At 41.9% G+C, this 26,724-nt stretch overlaps 1 protein-coding gene across 3 annotated transcripts in view; it reads left to right on the top strand.

Annotated features, from left to right (window-relative positions):
* Positions 1-26,724, top strand: part of LOC310659842 (leucyl-cystinyl aminopeptidase-like) — a 44,957-nt gene that overhangs the window by 10,417 nt on the left and 7,816 nt on the right. For all 3 annotated transcript variants that reach the window (XM_083403786.1, XM_083403788.1, XM_083403787.1), the window contains exons 2-15: positions 435-1,281; positions 2,267-2,405; positions 4,990-5,121; positions 6,476-6,596; positions 7,000-7,154; positions 8,729-8,842; positions 10,385-10,516; positions 12,417-12,548; positions 14,429-14,592; positions 16,476-16,564; positions 20,779-20,962; positions 22,299-22,455; positions 23,492-23,676; positions 25,464-25,625. In XM_083403786.1, the coding sequence (XP_083259912.1) occupies positions 435-1,281; positions 2,267-2,405; positions 4,990-5,121; positions 6,476-6,596; positions 7,000-7,154; positions 8,729-8,842; positions 10,385-10,516; positions 12,417-12,548; positions 14,429-14,592; positions 16,476-16,564; positions 20,779-20,962; positions 22,299-22,455; positions 23,492-23,676; positions 25,464-25,625 (2,713 nt within the window). The remainder of the gene's footprint in view (positions 1-434; positions 1,282-2,266; positions 2,406-4,989; positions 5,122-6,475; positions 6,597-6,999; positions 7,155-8,728; positions 8,843-10,384; positions 10,517-12,416; positions 12,549-14,428; positions 14,593-16,475; positions 16,565-20,778; positions 20,963-22,298; positions 22,456-23,491; positions 23,677-25,463; positions 25,626-26,724) is intronic.

The raw sequence follows: 26,724 nt of genomic DNA, 5'->3' as shown, positions 1-26,724 counted from the left end.
TTTATAAAAGTCTAAATCTATTGCATTTTATTTAAGGCATTTCTAATGCACAGTGTTTGGTGGTGAAAGTGTAGCATAAAACTGTTATATGTGGTTCAGGTTTCATGTAAGAAGTATTACTTTGTGGTGTTGGTTGTTTCATTCAGGCGCCCCTTCCGTAAGAGCCCCTTGCCAAGTAGATAGCCCCAATTTCCATACTATCATGGCACATTGTTGGCTACAGCTAGCATAGAAATGGACTCATCCACTTGTTAAGCAACTTTTGCTAATTAAATCTTCTGCATAAAGTTGTCCCTGCATGAACACATGTCCACTTCATGGGTACCATAATGAGAGACACAACCATCCTCGTACATGCAAACTATGCTTGAAAAGCCCCAAAGCCCCAACCACCCAACAATTCAAACAGCTGATATGCTTCTTTTGTGTTTCAGATCGAATTCCATTACCTAGGAATATGATTGAAAACAGCATGTTTGAAGAAGAACCTGATGTGGTTGACCTGGCTAAAGAGCCCTGCTTGCATCCTTTGGAGCCTGACGAAGTGGAGTATGAGCCAAGGAGTTCTCGGCTCCTTGTCCGTGGTCTTGGAGATCACGAAATGGATGAGGATGAAGAGGACTATGAATCATCAGCCAAACTTCTGGGAATGTCTTTTATGAATAGAAGCACAGGCCTGCGTGGTAACACAGTGGGCTACAGGCAGAGTTCAGATGGATCATGTTCTGCACCATCTGTAAGGACCACAGTGATTTGTGCTGTTGTTCTTGTGATTGCTGTCTCCGTAATAATGGCAATCTACCTTCTTCCCAAATGTACCTTTACCAAAGAAGGCTGTCATAAGCAAAACCACACAATGGGCGATATATATCCTTTGGCAACAAATGGAAAGCCCTTTCCATGGGCAAAATTCAGGCTACCAAGTGCTGTTGTGCCAGTACATTATGATATTGTTTTGCAGCCAAACTTAACCACTATGAAGTTTTGGGGTTCAGTCCAGATAACTGTGAAAGTCCTCCAGGTGACCTGGCATATCATTCTTCACAGCTCAAAACTTAACATTACCAAGGTAACTCTTTCTTCATCGGGCTCAAGCCAGCCAAAGCAAGCCGAACTTCGGGAATATCCACTGAATGACCAGATTGCAATTTTTGCCCCCGAGGCTCTCCTTGTAGGACAACAATATAAGATCAACATGGAGTATTCCTCTAATTTATCAGAAAGTTACTCTGGCTTTTACCGAATCGCTTATAACAATGACAACAGAAATTCAACAAAAAGGTAAAGTTGGGAAATAATGTATTTCTACCTCATTTGTAATACATTATGGGAGTTGAAGTACAGCAGTATCTGGAAGCTCACAGGATTCTCACTCATAATTCAAGGAACCTGCCACCTCCTCCTTGAATTTTTTCAAGTGATCTACATAAAGTGTACTGCCCAAGACGAAATTATAAACCTGGTTCAAATCTCTTTGTTGCCATAAACCTAGTAGATAGATTTGGGCAAGCTACATTCAATTTTAGACCATGTGCAACATGGAGATGATAACATTGCTTTCTTTAACTGGATTGTTCTAAGAATTACTGAGTGTGTATGCAAAGTGTTTTGAATATTCAAGGCACTCCATAAAATGTTAAGTATGTGTTGAAAAGTTCAAGCATTCTGAACAAGGAAAACTTCTTTTGTAATCTTTTGATGTTGCAGTTGTTGACTGTGCCTTTGGGTCTGGGAATTAAACCTGCTAAAATGTTCTTCAGGAGTAAAAAGGAAAGTGTTCATCCTCTCCACTAGTTTTTGTTCCTTTAGGTAGAATGCAGGCATGTATGTAGAGTGTAAACTATGTTTGGTTTTTGTTATCAAGCCTTGATCAAAACCAAATTCTAGAATTCAATCTAGAATTTTTGTTTCAGAGCCAGATCTTTGTGTAGCTAAAAGGTACAGTGGTAGACAACTCCTTAGAGCTTGTTTATAGGTGGCCTGAGAAACTATTTTTAAGATTCATATGCAATTATGAAGTAATAAATATACATCATAATAAATATGCAAATTCCAAGCAGGAGCTGCATTGCCTAATATTCATGTGATCCTAATGTTGTAGTAATAAATTTGGCATTTTTTGGGTACAATTTTTGACAGGGTAGCAGCATTGCCTTTTCTTAACAAATGCATAGGGCTATATAATTTTCCTTTTAAGTATATTTTTCTCAACAGCTAATGGCTAATAATGACAATAGCAAATGGATTTTCTTTTGATTTTCATCAGGTGGCTTGCAGCAACCCAGTTTGAACCCTTGTCAGCAAGGTCAGCTTTTCCGTGCTTTGACGAACCAGCATTCAAAGCCACTTTCCAAGTCTCTGTCAAGAGAGATAATCAGCATTCTGCTTTGTCAAATATGCCAAAGGTAAAATCCTGCCATATTCTTGTTTGTGGGAGATGGGTACCTATGCTGCCAAGCTCCACTGGATATATACCATTGGCACCTCTGGCTGAAGGTGGCCTTCAGTGCCTCTCTTCCCGCCCTTGGAATTATCCTGAGGTCATGCCCTACACTGTCTCTGCTCCTTATGTGCTTTAAACCTGGCTGGAATGTGACCTTGAACTGTGGTGTCTCTTACTCACCTGTATGGAGAGGGAGGTGTGTGTGTGTGTGTGTGTGTGTGTGGGAGAGAGAGAGAGACCTCTAACTCTTTCATAGTTGTAATGTAGCCCTACTGTAGAAAGTTAAGAGTTGGAACCCCTGCCCTGCCCATGTTTGTCTGTGGCCCACCTACCTGCAGCCCCCAGAATGCTGTCTATAAGAGGATCTGTTTCACAAGCTGAAAAAGGCTTCGAGCCACTAGTGTATAATATATGACTCAAAATACTAGTGGCTGTCGATCACAAGCTGGAGAACACCTTTGTGTTTTCTGTGTGGTATTCCCATAAGCATCTCATTGCCCACTATGGGAACAGAATGCCCGACTAGATGGGACTTTGCTCTTACATTCTTAATAATGTGCTCATGGTTGTTGGCACAAAACAGCTGTTTAGTTCACCACATGACATGGCATTCTGTGCTTTGCCTTTGCTTTTATGATGCAGAAAAATGTGAATATGTTGGCATTGTGTGGCTATAGGGAACTTGGAAACAAAAGAGCCATACAAAAAGTCCTGTTTCCCACAAAGGCCAGCTGGATGCCTCTGAGAAGTCCACAAGCTGGTTATGAAGGCAATAGCCTTCTCCTGCTTGCTCCCAGAATCTGGTGTTGCATTTGGTAACCCCTTCACTTTCCATTGGAAGGTTAAATGCAGCAAGGTCTATGATTTTCCAAATGTGGTACTTGGTTCTCTGTGCTGTTATGGTAGCTGTGTATAGTTCTTTGGTTGCTATTTATGGTGCTGGTTGGGGTGAAATGGAAAGGCATGGCAGCACCATTTTGCCCATGTTCTTTAAGATCCAGGAGACTCAGAAGGAGAAGAACCTGTGGCAGCAAGATGATGTTGGACACCCAATTCCTATCAGCCCCAGCCAGTCCAGTAACATCTGGAGAGCTGCAGGTTCTCCACCCCTGCTTGAGACAAATGGAGTTGGGGAGGAAGCATCTATGAAATTGATGGAACAGGGAACAGGACTCAGCCATAGCAATCAACAAGTCAGTTAAATCTCAGACAAGTGTTGGTGCTCTTTATATAAAAGGTAAAGGGACCCCTGACCGTTGGGTCCAGTCGTGGACGACTCTGGGGTTGCAGCACTCATCTTGCTTTATTGGCTGAGGGAGCCAGCATACAGCTTCCGGGTCATGTGGCCAGCATGACTAATCCGTTTCTGGCAAACCAGAGCGCTCACGGAAACACCGTTTACCTTCCCGCCAGAGCGGTACCTATTTATCTACTTGCACTTTGATGTGCTTTCGAACTGCTAGGTTGGCAGAAGCAGGGACCGAGCAACGGGAGCTCACCCCATTGCGGGGATTCGAGCCGCTGATCTTCTGATCGGCAAGCCCTAGGCTCTGTGGTTTAGACCACAGCGCCACCCATGTGGTGTTGGTGTTCTCTATATACCCTATACCAAAGACATAAGTTTTGTGTTTTCTGGTTCTGGCCAGACATTTAAAAAATGTGGTTTGAGAAGCAATCCGCAGATAGGATATCTCTCTGCAGTGTGTCTTCTAGGGAGGCCCAACTGATGAGATATGAATCCGGGATTCATTATATTTGTTTTAGTCTGTTAGACTGTGTGTATCAATAAATTAGCCTCATTCTATGTATGTGTGGTGATAGGACTGCCGCATGAAAATTGTAGGGGCAAAAGTGGGAGTTGAGCACATATGAGCTTTTCCTAATCCTTTGCTTATCTTTTTATCTCTTTTGCAAGCTATTCACGGCCTGTTTGCCACTGCTTCTTTGTCCATTCTGCAGCTTCGGCACAGTTTTTCTTAAAAAATAAGAGCAGCTTGCTGAGGCAGCAGAGGTCATACAAGGAGTGTAATGTCATGTAGCCATGAAGCCATTCAGGTTTGACTAAAGGCTATTATGAAGCCACATCAGAGTGAGCTCAGGAAACATTGCCTTCTGTCTGAATTGACTTTGTGGTGATATCACAGAGCTAAATTAATTGTGTGACATCACTACAGAGCCAAAACTGAGAGAGTGTCCTAACTCTTCTGGTGAACATTTCTCCCCTGTTTCAACTAAGTTTCATGGAAACGACAGATAAAAGGGTGCCTTACCTGAGGGGTGAAGTTTTTCATAAAACATGTTGCCCACTATTTAGTTTCAGTCAGCATAATACTAATTGCAAACCATTGGGCAATATAGGCCTAGGGAAATATCGATATGCAACACTTAACATTTTGCATATTAATTCCAGTTCTAGCCTGTATATATTTTGCATCGCTCTATTTTTTTTTACTGTGTCAACACAGGGTAAGCATCTTTGAGCTTTACTCTTGCCCCAGGGCCTCTAGGTTTCTATTAAAACACTTACCTTTTGTTTGTGTTTCCAGAAAGCAAACAAATCTCTGGCAGATGGATTGGTTCAAGATGAGTTCTATCCAAGTGTGAAAATGAGCACTTACCTAGTAGCTATCATTGTTGGAAACTTGGCAAATCGCACTAAGGAAACAAATGGGATTCAGGTATGTGTTCCTTTAGCTCTTGAGCGTAAGCTTTTTCATTCTCAGAATTTTTCAGGAAGTGCCCTTTCTGTGAATTGAAGAAAGCTATGTCCCCTCCCTTGTGCTATCTGAAGTAGGTTGTGGTTTTTTGGCCTAGACCCACCAGAACCAGCCAGCTCTGCTGCTGCTTGCTTGTTTCAAATTACTATGAAGGAATCTCAAAGTTCAGCTAAACCAAATAAGCCACATAGGTATATATTGTGAACTGCCGCAGGTGGGGCAGTGATATTACAGATAACCTTGCAGAAGGAAGAGTAGCTTCTTCCTTGGGTTGTTTTTCCTGGGTGTGGCCACAAACCCGCTGCTGACCCAAATATGAAGTTTTGTGTGTCGGAGCCGTAAACTCATATTTACCTCTGTAGAGTCTCAGTTGGTAGTAGCAGCCTATGGGGTATAGCATAGTCATGGAGCTGCACTCCTGACACCTGCTTCACTGCAGCGTATCTGGGAGGCAGCAAGGTCAGGGCTGCGCAGTTATCCTGGTCTCTCCTTGGTCCACACATGCAGTGCAGGCCTTTCCACTGCTTTGCCTTGCCTCAGGCCTATCCAGGTAAGCTGTTGTGATGCTAGTGTTAGGAAGGCAGCCCTTCCTTACCACAGAGGTTGCTACTGCCAATTGTGAAGGCAGCTTTTCATTTCCCCCGTATTCTCTCTTTTTAATCTCTGGAATAATAACCACTTCTGGTGGTAGTTAGTGGTGGCTCATGGGGTTGGTGGTAGAAGCACATGCACCCCCCTGGGCTCATTGAGAAGGCAGTGGGGATGAGCTCACGGGCCCTCTAGGAGGGCAGTCTCCATCCAGGGGGTGTGCACACCTGTGGGGCAGCCACAACCAAATCAAAGGTTCCCCAAGGACACACAGCCACATCCCTGTCCCAGTAAACCCAGTACAACCACTGGGAGGATGCCGCTGCCTCCCCCCTCTCTCCCTCCAACCATGAGCCACCAGTATTGCTGGTGGAGTTATTCAGAAAGTAGCATAAAGCTAAAACATGAGCAAGGTTGTATTTACACAGTAGAAGCTGTTCAGAACTTCGGAACTCTTTGGAAATGTCCTGATGTTGTTTGCATTCCGTTTTATTGCCTTGTTTAACAAGAAAGCGCTAACATGGTTCTCAGCCATAAAACACAGAAATCGGTTCTTTGAGCTGCCTTGCAAATGCTGCCTTTCCTTTGGCAACTGTTTTAGTAAAACTGTCCATAAGAGCAGTTTTCTCACTTAAAAACTATCAGTGAAGCATATGCGTCTCGTGGAGTTTTCAGTTTCATATTCTTTCCCCCCACCCCACCCCTTTTCTTTCTTTCACTGTGATAGGTATCTGTCTATTCTGTGCCACAAAAGTTGAACCATACTGAATATGCCTTAGACACAGCAGTGAAGCTCCTCGTGTTTTATCAGAAGTATTTTAATATAACATACCCACTTCAAAAATTAGGTGAGATGCTTTATATTCTTGTGAGTTTGCATCTGTTGTTCATATATTCTTATGAATTTGTTTTTAACCTGGTTTTTAACAGTGTAAAGGTAGAGGGGAATTAACCACTGTAACATGGGGAAATAATTAATTACATAACTAAAATTAAGTGGAGTCTTTGTTACGTTGTTCGAGAAAGTGCATGTTTCCTATGTTCATTGAGATTTGTGGGACACATTAAATGTATAAACAAAATGGGCATAGGTTTGCAAGTGGCGCCACAGTGTTGAGCATGGAACATGGACATGTTCTATGCGCTTAAAGTTTAGTGTGTTTGACTAGGTTTTTAAAAAATTAAACTTGGTAAGTTTTTTTTATTTTAGTACTGGTTTATTTAAAGACTGGTGCCTTGTTCTTCATCTAGACTTGGTAGCTCTTCCTGACTTTGAGGCTGGAGCAATGGAAAACTGGGGTTTGATCACTTTTCGAGAGACAACACTCCTTCACGAGGACACGACATCTTCGGCCATGGATAAAAAGAGAGTAACAAGAGTGATTGCTCATGAGCTGGCACACCAGGTACGAAGGATGTCCCAGTTTCTTCCTGTACTGAAGGATTTTCTCTTTTTTAAAAAAAAAACAACAAAAAATTTGCAGTTCTGATTCATGCTGCTTACAAGAAAGCTTGCCTTTTCTCATTTTCTGCTAAGATAATTAGCCGCATCTTTTGCACCACTAATAGGAAGTAGTTTCTCTCTCCCCTCCCCCTGCCTCAAATGAAAATTACTGTGTCTCTGCACTCGTGATGGAGACAGCCTAGCTTTTGAGACAGCCTAGAGTGATTATATTTTCTCACGCTGCAAATTTGTCCAGACAGCATGTAAGGAAGACAGAGCAACTGCAAGCTAGTTTTTTTTATGAAAAAAATCTAATTTGACTAAACGCTGTAACTCTTTGTACTAGGAGCAATAGAAAAGCATGATGGGATATGAACTGCTGATGTGCATTATCTGCAATTGCCAAGTGGTGGTTTTGGGGGGGGGGCAGGGTGGATAAAAATCAATGATTTTTATTATTTTAAAAAATCAGATTTTTAAAATTTAAATCGGGTTTTTAAAATAAAATGCTTTTGGAGGAAAAATCTTTGTAAAGATAGTTTTCTATTTAAGTTACATTATAGTCCAAAGGCTATTCATCAGGAAATAATGATTTGTTTTAAGTTTTTCATGTGTGATAAAACTCAGTCTAAGTTGTGTTTTTTTATAAAAAAAAATGTTTAACCACATCAGTTAACAAACATGGATACATATGCTATAATGTTATTGTTTTAGTTAAATAAATTGTTTAAATTGTTACTAAGGAAATGGTTATTTTTCTCCTTCCAATAAAGAACAGCAGAAAAGTTGTCCAAATATAAACAGTTAACTTATTAAACCTCACAATAATTTCATAATTATCTATGTATTTCTAATAGTATAACCACATCAGTAATTTTTATATGACTGTAAAAACTACTCTGAAAATTTATTATTCCAAAAATGAAACCATCATCTGGTTGTAAATATTAAGATTATACCAGCAAGAATGAGTCTTTCTGTAAAAAAATGATTTAAATCAAGTCTTACTGACTAGTGATTTAAATCATGATTTAAATCAATTTGATTTAAACCAAATCCACCCTGGGGGGGGGTGTAAAAATTCTGTTCACAAGCACTCTTGCAGTTTAAATTAAAACAATTAAATGAGCAATTTTAAAAATATGTATATACAATATTTATTTACATTCAGATTTGTGTTTTGGGTTAACTGGGTGGTTAGGCCAATTTGCAGCAGCATGCCCCACTGAAATGTTTGTTTCACATTCATGCACGATAAGCTGCCAGTATAAACATCTATGCAGCTGTAATGTGGTTTTCCTGAGTTGAGAAAATGTATGTAGGCCCACATGTCAAGGCAGTATGGGCTGTTTTACTGCTTCCTGTTGATGAAGATGATTGATGAAGACGGTTTGTTTCCCAATATGAAACCTTCCTATCTATCTTGCATAGCTCCTTGAACGCTCTTTAAAATCTTTATTCTTATACATAATCCATGGATTTATCTTTGGGCATGTTATCTAATAATGGGAATATGTATTTCCTTTGCATTCTTAGTGGTTTGGCAATCTGGTAACTATGGAATGGTGGAACGACCTGTGGCTGAATGAAGGATTTGCCACTTTTATGGAAAATTTTGCCTTGAAGAAAGTCTTCCCAGAACTATATACTGTAAGTGCAGTGAACGGGCGTGTGCAAAGTTTTTTTTAACTAGGCATAATCCGCTTTGGTCTCAGACTTACTTTGTTTTTAGGCGTTCTATTGTTCGAAGAAAAGAAAAATTCTTGCTTTTGAAGCACTTGTAGTAAAATTCTAGCCATGGTGGAGTTTAACATATATATGGAATTCAACACACACACACACACACACAGAGAGAGAGAGAGAGAGAGAGAGGGAGTGTGTTTATTGGCTAGCTCAGTTGGTAGAGCATGAGACTCTTAATCTCAGGGTTGAGGGTTCGAGACCCACATTAGGCAAAGGATTCCTGCATTGCAGGGGGTTGGACTAGATGATCCTCGTGGTCCCTTCCAACTCCAGGATTATTTTAAAAAGCATATTTAGGCTCCTTTTTAGGGCCTAACCCATCGAAGGCAACTTCCATAATACACACCTGGTGTGCGAGAACAAGTGTGTGTTATATGTCTGCATCTGGAGCTTGTATGGTGGTGACAATAAGAGAGAGGAATAGGGGCACATGCATTTTTGTTTCCCCCAGCTCATTTTTGCTTGCCTACTCTTTGTACATGTGCCCCTGAAGCGTTGGTTAAGTTTGAATCTGGGCCTTGGGGTAAAATAGTTTCCCGACCCCAGTTTTTACAAGTCAAGAATCGCTTGGAAAAAACTGCACACATTGGTGCCCTGAAGAAATAAAACTTCACCACTTGGTGGTGCCAGATTGCTTTAAAGAATGCACATTTTCTTTGTGGGCGACAGAAAACTTACCAACTTGATTTGTATTATTGACTATCTTCTCCGTGACCTTTTCTGCTCTCTAATCTTTTGAAACGAATGGTCACCTGGGTTTGAACCTGGACATTGTGTCCAGGCCTCTGCATCTGAAGTGTTTGCCAGTGGATGGTGCATTGAGGAACAGGCCCTAACACTTTATGTAGAAATCTGAGTGTAGAATGAATTATAACAGACAGCCCTATGGCATTTCATAGCTTACCTGTTTTATTCAGTAAATTGTAAAGTGGAAACATAAAATATAGTCCACATCTTACAGCTGAAGTACACAATCTAAAATCCAAATCGGCTATAGTCCTCATACTGCTAATCTAACTCTTTATTGCTAACACCTTGTTCAATATTGTTCTGGCTCAGTATTTCAATCTTATGCATCATATGCTGGAAAGCAAGTTTCAGCACACTTGGAAATAAATCGCACTGTGTTCAGGGGAGCTTGCTTCCTGGTTATTACATTCAGAACTGCATTGTTGGTGTGACTTGGGGGCAGGTGGCTGTTGCATTCAGGTCCTGCTGGCAGTTTTCCATGGGTATCAGGTTGTCCACTGTTGGAACAGATTGCTGAACTAGATGGACTGTTGGACGGGGCCAGTTGTAAATCTTCAAAGGCACACCAGTATCTAGAAGGGATTGTGTACAATATAACTTTCTCCAGATCTCCAGTTCTGATAACAGTACTTACAGACTGGTCAAATTCCTCATGTTGGTATCTGCTTGAGTTCACTTAAACATTTTCCTGTTCTTCAGGATTACTCTTTCCCAAATCTGCAATTCAAGACAATGGAGAAAGATTCCATGAATTCGTCTCATCCCATCTCCCTTGCCGTCCAGTCGTCAGAGGAGATCGAGCAAATGTTTGATGCCGTCTCCTATATCAAGGTAACTTCAAAAGTACTGGCAAATGTGCTTCTAATAAAATTAAATGCGCTTGAAAAGTTCGCACAAATATGTTTCAAATCACATTCCTGACGTGGGCAGCAGCAGGTCAGGCCCTGAAAGGTGGGGGGGGGGGATGTGTTTGCAGGGCGAGAGGACCATATAATGGAAACCTTTCACACCAACATGAGCAATTTTTAATCAGAAATTTTAGCTCAACAAGAATTGGTTAGAAACATTCCCTTTCCTCAGTGGAGGGGGGGAAACGGAATGTTGTTTCTCACATGCGTTTGCACTGAAATATCAATCCATTGTTTCTGAGCATTTTAAGACACAACTAGAAGATCAGATGCACTTCATAGACTTGCTGTCCTTACACTCTGTATTAATTTTCTGAATGTGATGAGGGGGTTGGACTCGATGGCCCTTGTGGTCTCTTCCAACTCTATGATTCTATGATAGCCTTAAATGCTTTGAATTCCAGTTCCCATAAGCCCCAGGCAGCATGGGCAATGGTTGGGATAATGAGAGTTGTGCTCCAATATATCTGGAGGGCTGGACGATCCCCATCCCTGGGATAGTTCTCAGCCTTCATCAGAGTTCAAAACTAACCAGTTAGTTTGAAAACAACATTTGAAAAGTTTCTTTGAGCTATTCATGGCTACTCTTTGTTAACCAGGGTGTCTTACCATATAGTCTTACATTGAATGTAACCAAAAGACTTTATAATCTGAATGAAAAGGAGAGAAATTGCATGCTTTTTTTGTAGTTCATGAAAATCTTTAATAAAAAATATTTTAAAAGCCAAAAAGAAAGAAGAGAGGGAGGGAGGCCACAAATCTCTGTGCCCCCCCTCAATTCTTTAACTGTGGTTAAAAGGATGACATCTACACTAAGCCATTATTTATAAATTTTTAGATACAATTTTGCTAGTTCCTGTTTTCAGTTAATCCTCATAATTATCCACCATAAAACTCTTTGTTTCTAAACTTCTGTTTTCCCTTTTTGTAAACACTGTTTTGATTCAGAGAAGGAGCTCTTTGCTTAGGTTTAATGCAGTTTTGATAAAATCAGGTGTGTATTCTTTCAAGACTAGATGCAAGACTGTTTCTTTTCACAAGGTGGGCTTTTGCAAATAAAAGGCTATTCATACACAACCTTGAATATTTGTAAATGTATAAAATGGAATTGGTATCTGTATAGACGATGACTTCGCTAGATATACATAATGGTTTAAATTCACATAATAAATGTGTAGAAAGCAGATGTATGTGAACTGATACTTTTTCATCTGCTATTTCCAATCAGTCCCAGTCATTTGTGGCCAGATCACATCTTGTTCAGATTTGAGGAATAGCTGAGACCAGCTTTTACCCTCCCATCTGTAAGCATGGCCAGAGGTGAAGTTTCGTTCACATCTCGAGCTGTTGATATGGAAGGGAGGGGAATTATAATATTGGGGGCATGTTATCCTTTTTGAGCCTTTATCTTTATATTCAGCCATCTCCAGCTGCTTGTGATCTTGAGGCCCTGCAGACATCTGGAAGAGGGAGAGGAGGAACACATACTAAAGCATGGTGGAAACTAATTCTATAACTCCCTGTGGCAGCCACTTCTGTAGCCATTTCTGTATTCCTGGCTTTAACCACATGGAGTTTCTTAATACCACTGCAACTTTCTCCAACTGTGAAGGCAGTGCATAGCCATTATGGTTGGTAGCGACTGATGTTTTCTGCATGAATTTGTTCTAGTTTTCTTTTAAAGCCGTCTATATAGTGGCCCAAGTACCTTTTCCTCAGCAAGGAAAAAGAAAAAGCCAGTTGGTATGCTCTGTTAGAAACGGAAACTGAAAACATGGCCATTGCATTTCAAATAGTTACGTGATCTATTTTTCTCTTTACAGGGAGCTTCTCTCTTGTCAATGTTGAAAAGCTATCTCCACAGTGATGTCTTCCAAGCTAGTATTCAGTTATATCTGCATGACCACAGCTATGGGTCCACCCAAAGTGATGACTTGTGGGATAGCATGAATCAGGTAAAACTCTTGGACTAGGGGAGGGGAAGTGAACAAAGGATTATTGATGTTACTTAGGTTGGCCACCACTGAATTGTTCTGCAAAGTGTGCCATGATGGATTTTGCTGGGAGCTCATCCACATGTCTGCTTGTCCTGGCTCTTTCCCCTGGGAAAACCCGCTGAATCAGAACAGGCGTCCATTGGTTTTTTCTGTGAATTGACATTCTGATTCAGTGGGTTTTGCCCGGAAAAGTAATGGGACAAATGGGGGGAAAAGCTGCTCTGATCTATGCTTAGGAAGCTTAGGTCAATTGGGAAACTTCTCAGACCTCTGCTTTCTATGCATAGGACAAGCCCTGTCCCTATCAGTGCCACTGTAATCAGCATGAAACCATAGTAGAATGGCAAATAGCATGTTTATTAATATATATCCTTCAGTAACCCTGCAATTTCAGAGTCAACCTTTTCTAAACATGGGTTCTCTTGTACCTTAACGTGCCAAAAGGCAAGAATGTGAACACAACAGTAGAAAAATTATTTATTTGCCTGCATACATGAATTGTTTTTAATTCGATTGTAATTGTTAGCCTCTCTGAAAACCCTTGTTTATTGTTGAAGAGTGTTGTTTAAATTTATTTAAATAAAATGTGTACATGTACATAACGCGGTCAAATATTATTCCCATTTTGCAGATAGGAAGCTGAGCAAGTTACTGAGCCCAGAGGCTCCGTATAAGTCTGGCAGATCATTCTTACTAGTTATAGGTGACTGTTCCCCTGATTAACTTGCAAGGGGGAGAAAAGAGGGACCCAATCTGTGGGTGGAAATTACCCTCGGAACTCTGGGTCTAAGCTAATCACTTAATGTGGCTTGGCAGGATTTTCTTTTCCTCACTTGCCCCATTTTCCGGCCAGCCCCCGCTCCGAAATTCAGTAAATAATAACAATAAACATTCTGTGGCATTTAAAATGTGTCTGTGGGAGGGGGCTTATTATGTGTTTGTATTTTTATGTTCTGAACCACTCTGTGGTCTTTGGATAAAGGGCGGTATGAAAACTTAATAAAGGGCAGCATATGAAAATTTAATAAATAAATAGTAAATGCTCAGTGGATGTTCAGCCATTCAGGAATGTGCTTATGAGCACAGCTTGAAAGCAAAGGTGTAAATAGAGCATTAAAACGGCTACAAAGTTGATGTTGGCTTGCTCTCTTGTTGGCTTCCACAAGTCTATAGGTAGCCTGCCCAGCTTCTTGCTCCCTCTCTCTTGCGAAAATGATTGCCAGCTTGTTTTTGTTTCCCCCCAAAGACAGTAGATTAGAAGAAGTGATTAGTAATGCTCTGCTTTCGGCCAACAACCAAGAAGCAGCCTGTGGCCTTCAAACAACTTCCCCCTTTAGTCCTGCTTGTTTTCCTCATGAAGAGGTAGCTTAGGCCTTCCTAAGACAGGCCTCTCTCTAGAAAACTGAGCCACATCCCAAATATAATTTTCTGAAATTAAAATTTCAACTCTTAAATGGGAAGTTTACTGTGTTGTGACCCAAGATCCACAGTCCTTTTCTGTTGTCTCTCAGAAGGGCAAAGAGAGCCCTCCTAAAGATGACCTGCAGTTTAGTGCTTTGACTTTTTCTCTGTTTCTTGCTTTTCTCAAACGCTTCCACTGCATAGCTGAAGCAGTGTGGAAATAGGAAGGTAGAGTTCAGTTCCTGGACTTTTCTCTTCTTAAAAAAAAAAAAAAAAAAAGGAACTATCACTGATAAACTTGGCAGTTACAATTCTGTTTAACTACTTAAAACCCTGGTTTCACAAGGGTCCTTGTTGAGTGAATTGATTAGGCAGCTGTTGAAGGTATCCCATAATATATTCTTCCTCAAAAGTTGATTTTTCCTGTGCTTTCCTAGGTGATAAATGACACCCGTGTCAATATTAAAAAAATCATGAAGACCTGGACTCTCCAGAAAGGATTTCCTTTGGTGACTGTCAAAAGAGAAGGCAAACTGATCCATCTGCAGCAGGAGCCGTTTGTGCACAATGTGGAATCGGAAAATCAGACCGTACCTGCCAGGTTCATTTCTTTTTTTCTTATATTTAAATTTGGGTGATTTAACTCTGCAGACTTAAGTGTTTTAGCTTACAGGGTGAGGCTTCCAAATGCTTACTGCTGATGGCAAATAAATCCACTGAGGTGTGGTGTAAATACAGTGGTGCCTCGCAAGACGAAAAGAATCCGTTCCGTGAGTCTCTTCGTCTTGCGGTTTTTTCATCTTGCGAAGCAAGCCCATTAGCGGATTAGCGCTATTAGCGGTTTAGCGGCTATTAGCGGCTATTAAAGGCTTAAGGGATTAGCAGTTTAGCGGCTAAAAGGCTATTAGCAGCTTAGTGCCTTAGAAAAAGGGGGTGGGGAGCGGGGAAAAAACCCCAGGAATCGCAAGACATTTTCATCTTGCGAAGGAAGCCCATAGAGAAATTCGTCTTGCGAAGCACCTCCAAAATGGAAAACCCTTTCGTCTAGTGGGTTTTCCGTCTTGCGGGGCATTTGTCTTGCGGGGCACCACTGTATCAAGATGAGTGGTACACAGTCCAGCACATCTGCCCAGGTTGGGAGAGAACAATTGGAAATGATGGGAACTTGTTGGAGGGGTAGGTTGGAGAATAGTAGCTCGCTCACCTTCTAGTTCACCTCAGATCTGTTTTGAAACATGGATTAGAGGGGCAGTGGCAAGTTAGAGATGGAAGGTGGGCCTATAAATTGATAAGAAAGAAGACACTTTTGGACATGAAGGTGGGTTTCTACCGTCCACATAGGAGTGTCTGGGTTGCTGATGAATCTATTAGACATGAGCTCCACTCTTTGCTGTTCTTTTTACACACGGATTATATCAACATTTTGTGGCAGAAACCTAGTTCAAGGAAGTATATTTTTCGACTAGCCAAGGTTGTTGGCATTGCTGGGAATGGCGAGGAGATTAAATTGGGGGGCGGGGGCGGGACAGAAAAGTTTGTGCCATAAAATAAAGGTGTAGTATTAAACTGGAGGTGTTTTGTACATTCCAAGTTGCACAAAAGTGCAAATGACTTGTATCCACCCTCCCCGCACACTTTTTCTGGTGTAAAATGGAATGTTGGAATTGCTGAACTTCTCCGCAGAGAAATCCGTGACTTCCACCTCCTTTGTTATGCTGGGAAATGTCTTGCATTTAGAATGATGGCCCCAATCCCACGTAGAGCAGCTGAGGTTGCACATGCAGAATCGTTTTAAAAAGTCTAAAACCCAGCTATTAGGTAAAAAGAGGGGAGGTGACTACTGTGATTTTTCACGTTTCTTTGCCTGAAACGCAGAATGGCCCAAATATTGCATAGATGGAAAATTTCTTAACACGTCACTGCTGATTGTGGCAATTGAATGTCTTCGTTAAAAAAAACCTTGTGTTATTTGAATGACACTTAAAGCCAATTGCTACTTACAAATATATGCAGAAAAGCAGAATGGGAGGAGAAGATTGATTGATTTTAGGTGTATTACATACCATGAACATAAGAGCTCCTTGTAGATCCATGGTTTTGTGTGTGCATTTGTACAAAACTGATTTGCTTCTACAAAAGCAAATTGCGTAGTGAACCTGTAAAGCACAAGATTTGTAGGCATAGGTGTGGTCTCGATCTTTATAACTGTACCCTCAACTAATTCTGTTGAGTTTAATAAACAATGCTTCTGCACACAAACATAGGAAGAACTATCAGTATCTGTTTTTTTCTTTTAAGCTACAGTGCATAAGCAAACTCGGCCCTCCAGATGTTTCGGAACTACAATTCCCATCATCCCTGACCACTGGTCCTGTTAGCTAAGGATCATGGGAGTTGTAGTACCAGAACATCTGGAGGGCTGAGTTTGCCTATGCTTGGGATATGCAATCTTTAACACTGTGTAAACACTTTCTCCTCTTCCAGTTATTTGTGGAGCATTCCTCTTTCTTATACCACCAGCAATGACAGCTTACCCTACAGTTCTTACAATTATTTACTGCAGCAAAAGTCAGGTATGTATGTTTTTGAAGGCTTTTGTCCTCCCAGATGGTAAAGTCAACCAATGCACAAATACGTTCTTGATGTGGAATAGTTTTCCCCTGGAGGGTCTCCAGAGCCAAATGATGAGCATCTTCCAGAAGCATCATCGTTGATCTTTGATGGCTAGTGTTGGAACAAGGGCAGGGGGCTCTTTAGGGTTTAATTTCTGTAAAATAAATGATCAATGTTCAGAGCTTATAGTTAAGAAAGAAAGAAAGTGCATATGCCCTCATTATTTTGGGTTTGCAATACAATTCATTTATTTCATTTACATAATGCGTTTACAGTCAAAACCCTTTTGGGGGGGCATGGTTAGGAAAGGGGGGGGGCATACCAAAATGATTATTTTCTTAGTTGTAACATGCTAAGCATTTTAGGATTTTAAACCTCTGAACTAGTAAAGTTTCTGTAGCAACTAAATTCTGTAGCTTCTGGCTGGTTACACCTTGTTAACCAAGAGTGCATGCAAGTCCTGCTTTCCGAACACCATATGCTCCCCAGAGAATTGTTAGGCAAGCGTTTGCATGATGGGCTGAAATAATTTCCATTATTTTCCAAGAGAACATTTTAAATCCATGCTTTCTACTTCCATGCTTTCTGCCTGAAACTGCTACAGCCAATCAGCAGAAGGCAGATAAAGATTTGTCCATTCTCTCCTGCTCCCTGATGTCAGGGAACTGCCATCGGAAGGACAGGAGGTGTAAAGGCTCACTGAGGTTGAGAGAGACGCAGCAGCGGAAGAGGGAACCAGTAGGGGGAGAGCAGGAACTTCAAGGGAAGGGGAGTCGGAGGGAGGGCTCAGAGACGCTTCCAGCGAAAACAGCGGGGAGGTCTCAGGACCTCCTATAGGGACACCCATTCCTCGCCGGAAACTGTCACGCCGAGAGTCCAGAAGACGTGTTTCCGTTAAGGAGCTTTTATGTTGGAAACGATTCCGAAAGCAACCACTTTCGGATTCTGCCAGCGATTGACGCAGCCATGCTGGAGGGGCTCCGTCACAGGGAGAGGTTTGAAAACCTGATTAGACTCTGAGGGACTTGCATTTTACGCACAAGCAGCTCATCATCCCATCACACCTGATTTGTCCAGTCTTCCTCCCTCCCTCCATAGTTTCTGCCCAAAATGGCTCCTGGCCACCAGCAAAACACAAACAATTAAGGAAATATGCAAACTCTGTCTGTTTGGATATCTGAATCAGCAGTTTGTATAGTGAGGTTTAGGTATAATTCTTTGTGTTCGGATAACAGAGATTTTGGATGAGTGTTCTGATATCGGGCCCTGTGTGTATGTCTGTCCCTTACAGAATAATTCTGGCCAATGAAAATTTGTCCTAGATTTTTAGCGGTAGTAATCATTTTACATTTTGCCCCCCCCCCCCCCAATATCACTAATTTTCAGATGCATTTTATTTGAATAGTGTTCCCTCCCTGCCTTTACTAGTGCTCACTTCTGATTTGGCTCTTCATGAGTTGGCGTACGTTAAAGCAAGGAAATGTCTCACCTTATTATTTATTTATTTATTTATTTATTATTATTATTATTATTTTACTGGCGGTACTTGTATATGACTTTGGGGACTTGAGAAAGTTGAAGCATCACACGATAAAATGACTTTTTAATAGTAAAGCATGGGTAGGATTTGTTCCCCGAAAAATGGAATATAAATAATTGCAAGAAACAAATAGTTTAAATTGTGTTAGCTTCTGGTGTCTATAGAAGATAATTTTTTACCAAGATTGCAACCGAAGTTTAGAACATGAGACTTGAAAATATACATTTTCCCAGTTTGGATTAATCATGAGCCAATCCCAAATCTCTTCAAAGGTCAAACACAGCTTCACATTAGTACGACCTTCTTTCCCTCAGACATTAACGTGGTAGCAGCAGCGAGGAGTAGCTGAAATGGCCTTCATTTGTTAGGTGCCAGGATGCCTGGAAATTGCAGCTTCTTTTAGGTCCTTAGTAAATTGTACTTTCCAAAAATCCTGCCACCAAAGCATATTCTCAGCAGCATCCCAGCACCAGGATTTATGGAAAGTAATTTCTCAAGGCTTATATTTCTTGACAAGGCTTTGGAAACCTTGGAAATCTACGATACCCTAGAAGCAAATTGTCTGGGACTGTGTTCCTATAGCATCTGGGGCAAATGAAGACTGAAGTCTTTCTGTACTGCTGCCAGGCAAGGCTTTTATGTTTTTGTTGTTTTGGAGTGGGGCGGTCAAGAAGAGTTTGGGTTGGGAAGGCCTCTAGGTCTGCTCCCTTTTCTCGGTGGATGAGGCAGCTCAGGAAGGGTTGGAGAGGAAGTTTTGCATTGCTAGTGACATTAAGGGTCTAGTCAAACCTAGAGTCCAGAATGGGTCTGAGCATAAAATGAACTCAATGGTCCATCACGAGTAGTTGTTTTCTTTAACCAGGTTAGGATGTGAAAAAGCGAAACTAGTTCATCTAAATAGGGGCCTTCCAGCTGCTTTTGGACTGCAGTTCCCATCATCCCTGACCACTGGTCCTATTAGCTAGGGATGGTGGGAGTTGTAGTCCAAAAACAGCTGGAGACCCAAGTTTGGGAAACCTTGATCTAAATGAATAAATGCTGTTAAGCCCGAAAAGGACTTATGTGACTCTCAGCTAATTAGTGTGCTGTTCTCCTTGTGTGCCTCCCTTGAGACGAACAGTTCTTTGATGTGTAGCCTAAACCTACCTTCTGTTTGCCTGGAGGTACATTCTTGGATATAGCAGACCTGCTTCATGGTAGAAATTGGAATTAAGTTTGTAATGGATAGCTTTCTGTAACCTGGCTCCTCTAAAATATAAAAGGATGGGGCAATGGTGCCAACCACAGAGACTCAAGTAATTCACTTCTGGACAGATACATTTCTATAATTGAAAACTGGTTTCCAGAGAAGATGAAAGCAGCGTGTGTTAAAAATATATACATATCCCACTGCCAAAATCCAGGCTGCTGCATAGTTGAGAAGTTAAATATGCTAATGAAAAGCAGTAAACCTATTTTAAGGAGAAAGGGTTTAAACCAATGCCATCCACAACATTTTCTGGAAAAAGCATGCAAAAATGTACTGTCGGTAGGTAAGTTGACTTACAAAATATATCTTTGTACCGGGATTAACTTTAGAAAGCTTTATACAAGGATGGGATTCCTCCCCGGTTTTTTGTATAGTGTGAGGTGAAATGCAAGACTGGATTCAACACATTAATATGCCTATCAAATGTGCTAAGTTCTCTGCAGTTGATTCTTTTTTTCTGGCTCATGTGGCCATTCAGCAGATAAATAAAACTGAGTACAGTACTTCCTGTCACCTCTGTAAGTTGAGAGGGAGTGATCCTATGGGAGGTCTCTGCCAGCATTACTGTTAATAGCCTATCAACACAGTACAGTGGTGCCCCGCAAGACGAATGCCTCGCAAGACGGAAAACCCGCTAGACGAAAGGGTTTTCCGTTTTTCAATGCGCTTCGCAGGACGAATTTCTTTATGGGCTTGCTTTGCAAGACGAAAATGTCTTGCGATTCTTGCGATTTTTTTCCGCTCCCCACCCCCTTTTTCTAAGGCATTAAGCTGCTAATAGCCTTTTAGCAGCTATTCCTCTAATCCCTTAAGCCTTTAATAGCTGCTAAACCGCTAATAGCGCTAATCCGCTAATAGGGTTGCTTCGCAAGACGAAACCGCTAGACGAAGGGACTCACGGAACGGATTCTTTTCGTCTTGCGAGGCACCACTGTATTAACTTTGGGAATAGGTTATGTGCATCAGGTCTTGTGATGCATGACATTTCACAGCACGACCTCGAGCTTTAGTTATTTCCTCTCTTACCTTTTACACGGCTGCTGGGACAATTGCAGGTAGCAGGGCAGTTTGCATAGGTATTTTGCTATGTTGCCATGTGTAGCGGCATGCAGTAAAGGCACATCTGTCCAATGAAGACACTGTCATCGTCTCAGGTTGATCGCTGATAGTATTGGCTGCAAGTCAGTTGTAGCTAAGAGGTGCTCTGCAGCTGTAATCATTGGCTGGCTCCTACTGCTCCCAGTAAAATTCAGGAAGGCAGAGAGCTTCTTAAATGATGCCAGTGAAGTGTTATTGCCCTGATATACTCCTAGAAATTTCCAAGTGATCTGAAGACTGTATCAGTTCAGTGCTTTCTTACTCTCCTCCTTTCCCCCCTTTCCTAGATGCCGTTGAACTTCCAGGTGATACGCAGTGGGTGAAGTTCAATGTAGACTCAAATGGTTACTATATTGTACAGTATGCGGAAAAGGACTGGACTGCTCTAATTGACCTGCTGAAGACGGAGCCCACTGCTCTGAGTTCCAGAGACAGAGCCAATTTGATCCACAACATTTTTAATCTGGCAGGGTAATTCTTTAAAGTTATTACATTGAACAGTGATATAAAGGGTAAAGGGACCCCTGACCATTAGGTCCAGTTGTGGCCGACTCTGGGGTTGCGGTGCTCATCTCGCTTTATTGGCCGAGGGAGCCGGTGTACAGCTTCCAGGTCATGTGGCCAGCATGACTAAGCCGCTTCTGGCAAACCAGAGCAGCGCACGGAAACACCGTTTATCTTCCCTCCGGAGCGGTACCTATTTATCTACTTGCACTTTGACGTGCTTTTGAACTGCTAGGTTGGCAGGAGCTGGGACCGAGCAACGGGAGTTCACCCCGTCACGGGGATTCGAACCGCCAACCTTCTGATCAGCAAGCCCTAGGCTCTGTGGTTTAACCCACAGCACCACCCACGTCCCTCGAACTGCGATATATCTGTCTGTGATATATCCATCTTCAAATCCAGAGTCTTAAGTACAAACCTTCTAAGAAAGGGGCGGGGAAGCTTTTCTGGCCCACGGGACATATCTTTATCTCCCCACTGCTGGTAGGCAAGGCTGCTCATCTGTCAGTCACCTGGAAGTCCAGGTTGTTGGGACTTCACTTTGCAGTGGTGGGCTAGTTCAGAGCCTTTGGTTTCAGCACAATTCCATGCAAACCCCTTCTGATCCAGTAACTGGGTTTTCATGGAAAACCCTGCTAAAAGGGAGAGTTTTTTTTCTTCATTTTAGTAGGTGATGCAGGGTTTAAATCCTTCTGCCTTGGCTGCATGTGCCTGGTTCTTGCTGGGAACAAATGCACACAGCCATTGCAGGATTTAACCCTTCCTTCTGCCCATCTGCTGATGTCACGAGTGGGCAGGTGAGTGTGGTTAGGGGAAATGACCTTGTGGGTCAAACTGGACTGCCTGGTGGGCCAGAGGAATAAAGGAGAACCTTATCTAATCTGGATGAGTTAATTATTTTTTACCTTTTGTTATCCTAGATGTTCACTGTTGCGCATAACGAAACTCTTTAAGTATGAAATTGCAAAGGTTTTAGTTTAGGATCCTTCTGTTAAGGGCGAGTTTGCAAGAAGAGTGAAAGATGCAGGAATTTAGTCCAGGGGTGTTTGTTAGATCTTAACAGCACTTTGGATTTGGGGGGCTTATCAATAGAATGCTATAATGAATCAAACTTATCTTCTGTTATGGAGGTTTTGCCTCCAGAATGAATAAATAAATAAATCTAATCATATGAAGGAATAAAGCAAACAATTTTATATTTGAAGAATTTATATACTGTACCACAAACAAGTTCTTTTACATTTGTTTAGGCTTATCAGAATGCTTGACAGTATCTTCCTGTTGTTTTTGATGCCCCCTTTAGACTAGGAAAGGTGTCTTTGGCCAAAGCCTTTGACCTGATTGACTACCTAGTGAAAGAAAACAGCACTTCTCCAATCATACAAGCATTGGACCAAATGAACCGTATCTTCAACCTAGTTGAAAAAAGAGGAATGCAGACCCTTTCAGCAAGAATATTGGTAAGTTACTGAAAGCAGGCAGGTGGTGGAAGCTAGATATGAAGTTCATAGTAGGGCAAAATAGTTTGTACTACATGGAAGGACAATTTCTAAATCATACTGTTTTGTTGTGGTTAGTGTTAGAATGTTGGATGGGTTGCTTATGAGCTTTCCATTTAAAAGCATGTTGTATTTTCTCAGTAGTAAATGCCTCAGTAGTAAATTCTCAGATGTAAATGCCATTTGTAACTTGTGAACCCCAACTGCAAAGAGATGGATACTTTAGATAAAATAGAAGAGCAGCTGGTTTTTTGGCATTCCTTTAGAGTGGCTGGGGAGACCCGGTGGGTGGAATATAAGTAATAAATTATTATTATTATTATTATTATTATTATGGTCCTCTTAAATTTGTAACCAGTTGCTTTTTGCTCTGTAGTCATATACCAAAAGAGGAGAGCATCTATTCGTGTCCATCCCAAACAAACCATTTAGTCTTTAAGGTGCCACAGCATGCATTTTTGTAACATTTTGACCATGCAGAAAGCATACACCTTAACAATCAAATAATTTGGTTCCACATGAATCTGCTGATTATTATTATTATTCAGTGATAATGTGGAATGTGTGCCTAGCAGAACTGTCAAACTGTTTCAGCTCATGAACTCTGGAAACCAGACAAATAAAAAAGATTTTATTGAAAGTGGGGTTAGGTAAAAAAAAAACAGAAGTCTATGAAAGTGAGTTAAAGATGGTGTGACTGGTTTTATGTGCCTTTTAATATAATTCATATAGATTTGAACTAGCCTATTGAGCTGCAGGTCATTCAAAGACTCATTGGGCTCATTTTGGTGCCAGTTGAGAATTGAGCACATGTAAGACAGTGAGGAAATTCTCTTGAGAACTGAATGGCAGACCTGCCAGAATGGAGCATTAGATACAGGAGTGTTGAAAGGAGCTGTGTGATTTGGGGGATGTTTGCAGTTTATAGTCTCCAACCTAGCACAGGCTTGTTGTGACAGAGTTTGCATAGTGAAAACTTTTCCTCTTTATTCTCCAGCATAAGATGTTACAACTATTTAAAGACAAGATTAATCAACAGAAATGGACAAGCGATGGAACCCTTTCAGAACAAGAGCTGAAGTCAAGTCTGCTGACCTTTGCCTGCACCCATAATTTGGAAGACTGCAGCACGGATGCTACCAAGCTATTTAATGAATGGAAAGACTCCAATGGCACAAAAAGGTAAAACACAGACTTGCTCTTTGGTTCAAGCTGCCTCTTGTGTACTATGGCATTCAGAAATAGTTTTCTATTACATAGTCTCAATGCAGTCAAGCATCTTGCAGCCTGATGGGTTTAAATAGAAATATGGATCAGCATCTCTTAGAGCTGTGGTTTTGCTCCCTCAGGTGAGCTACTCATGATTAAGCATTCTCCAGCTTTATATCAGGTGAAGAGAACCTGATCTGGCTTGTGGGCCAGATTCTCATCTCTTCATCTTCTCACAGACAACATATGAAAATTGGCTGGAGCAGCCTTCATGTCACCCACCTGACATCACAGTGGCATCAGGTGATGATCGTTGGGACTTGAAAGCACCACACAGGGCTTGCAAAGAGCCCTCCGTGGTGCTTTCAAAGTCCCGCTGATCAAGCTTGAAGCCAACACTGATGGGCAACGAATTCAGGCCTGCTTCTGGAGGGATCAGCTATGCAGTCCAACTCCCCATGGATGTCTCTACCTGCCTCACTCCTGATGTTTCATAGGCTTCTTTGCAGCGGGTGGAGAAGCTTTGTGGCTCCATGCGCCAGATCCTTATCAGGATCAGCCACACAGGCCAAATTTGACAGGTAAGTGGGACCTCCCACCTGTCAATCACATGTCATTTGGATAATAATAATAATAATAATAGGGACACGGGTGGCGCTGTGGGTTAAACCACAGAGCCTAGGACTTGCCGATCAGAAGGTCGGCGGTTCGAATCCCCGTGACGGGGTGAGCTCCCGTTGCTCGGTGCCTGCTCCTTACAACCTAGCAGTATGAAAGCACATCAAAGTGCAAGTAGATAAATAGGTACCGCTCCAGAGGGAAGGTAAACAGCATTTCTGTGCGCTGCTCTGGTTCACCAGAAGCAGCTTAGTCATGCTGGCCACATGACCCGGAAGCTGTACGCCAGCTCCCTTGGCCAATAAAGCGAGATGAGTGCCGCAACCCCAGAGTCAGCCATGACTGGACCTAATGATCAGAGGTCCCTTTACCTTTACTACTACTAATAATTTTATTATTTATACCCCACCCATCTGGCTGAGTTTCCCCAGCCATTCTTGGATCACTTGCACATTTAAAACTCCCAGGGAACCACGTGGAGACGTGCAAAAGACTTTGCGTATCTCCCCACACTTCCTCTTTAAACCCTGCTTTTTGGAGGATTAAAGGGGCGGATCACACAGACTTGCAAAGGCTTTAGGGCAGCCTCCACGCTCCCATTTGAGCTCCTGGAGGCTCAGGCCAGGAGCAAGGGAGCTGTCTTAAAGCCCTTTGGAAAAGCGCTGTTTGCAGCAGCCATCTCCTCTTCGTCATTGAAATGTGGGAGAGACTACTGCCCATCTGCTCGCAGCAATGGTTAGAGGAGAAGTGGTGAAGAATGGCTGCTTTGCAGAGAGCTGGTCCTCTTTATAGCAGTGCTCTTTATAGCAGCTCTGCTTTTCCTTTAAGCGAGTGGGTGGTGATGGGGAATCTCCCACCACTTCTGCCACACAAACACACACATACTGACTAAAAGGTTTTCATCCCTGATAAGCAGTGGCGAAATCCTCCTGTCTTGGCTGCTATATCCTATTCTGTGCTTGGAACAGGGCATATAGCCAGTGTAGGATCCCTGTCCTCCCACTCATCGGCTGACTTCAAATTAGCCTCTTGGTTAAGGACTTACTGAGATAAGCCATGGTTCATATCACGCTAGCTAATGCTTTGATGTGACTTACTCTTTTTAGGCTGTTCTTATAAAGGTTTGCACTTTCTCTCTGTAGCCTGCCAACAGATGTCATGAAGATCATATTCACAGCTGGAGCAAAAACTGAAAGTGGCTGGAACTATCTTTTAAGCATGTATGCATATTTGGTGTCTGAACCAGAAAAGCTCAAAATCCTTGAAGCATTGGCCAGTGCAGATGATGTTAAAAAACTGATATGGTATGAAGCAGCATATATTACACATATAATCATAAAGAAAATCCTAAGAGCAATTTCTATATGTCACTGTAACAGGAAGTCTAAAAAAATATGTGCAGCATTTAACACACCTTCCCTTCTTTGACCTTTTGCACTGACAAGAGAGATTTCACTTATTGACTTTAATGTCAGGGCAAGTTTTGACTTGGCAGCAGCTGTATGTGGGGTGTGTGAGCTTTCTCTCCTTGCTTTATGGACATGTGTTATACATTGCTTCAAAACTTGAGGCTACAAGTTACCTTTTCTTGTGCTGTACTTCCTTGAAATATTTAGGTATACTTGTAGGAACAAATTTCTAGAATAAAGCGTTTAATGGACTCATAGAATTGTAGAGTTGGAAGCAGTGGCATAGCGTGGGGGGTGCAGGGGGGCCGGCCGCACCGGGCGCAACATCTGGGGGTTAGGGTTAGGGGGCGCAAATCCACGGGTTAGGGGGCGCAAATTACTTGCCTTGCCCCGGGTGCTGACAACCCACGCTACGCCACTGGTTGGAAGGGACCACCAGGGTCATCTAGTCCAACCCCCTGCGATGCAGGAACGTTTTATCCAACATGAGACTCTAACTCACGACCCTTCCAAAAAGTTTGTCAGTTTGCAGTTCGAAAAACATATGCTTCTAATTTCTAGTTGCAAGGTTACTGAGGTGCTTTTATTCGAAGTTTCTGTATTTCACTTTTTGTCCAATGAGCATAGAAAAGTTTCCACCAGTTCCAGCAGTAGGCAGCCTGATAAAAAACCACACATTTTATATGACATCCCAGCTAAAGGGTGGTTCAGATTTATTTGCTGAATGAATAGACAGGTAGTATTTACATATACAGTGGTGCCTCGCAAGACGAAATTAATTCGTTCCGCGAGTCTCTTCGTCTAGCGGTTTTTTCGTCTTGCGAAGCAACCCTATTAGCGGCTTAGCGCTATTAGCGGTTTAGCGGCTATTAAAGGCTTAAGGGATTAGCGGACTAGCTGCTAAAAGGCTATTAGCGGTTTAGCGGCTTAGAAAAGGGGTGGGGAGCGAAAAAAAATCTCAAGACTCACAAGACATTTTCGTCTTGGGAAGCAA

This window comes from Podarcis tiliguerta, assembly GCF_965153285.1.
Source record: "Podarcis tiliguerta genome assembly, chromosome: 11".
Classification (NCBI taxonomy): Eukaryota; Metazoa; Chordata; class Lepidosauria; order Squamata; family Lacertidae; genus Podarcis; species Podarcis tiliguerta.
Note: the sequence above shows the minus strand (reverse complement) of the source record. Positions and strands in the feature narration are given on the sequence as shown.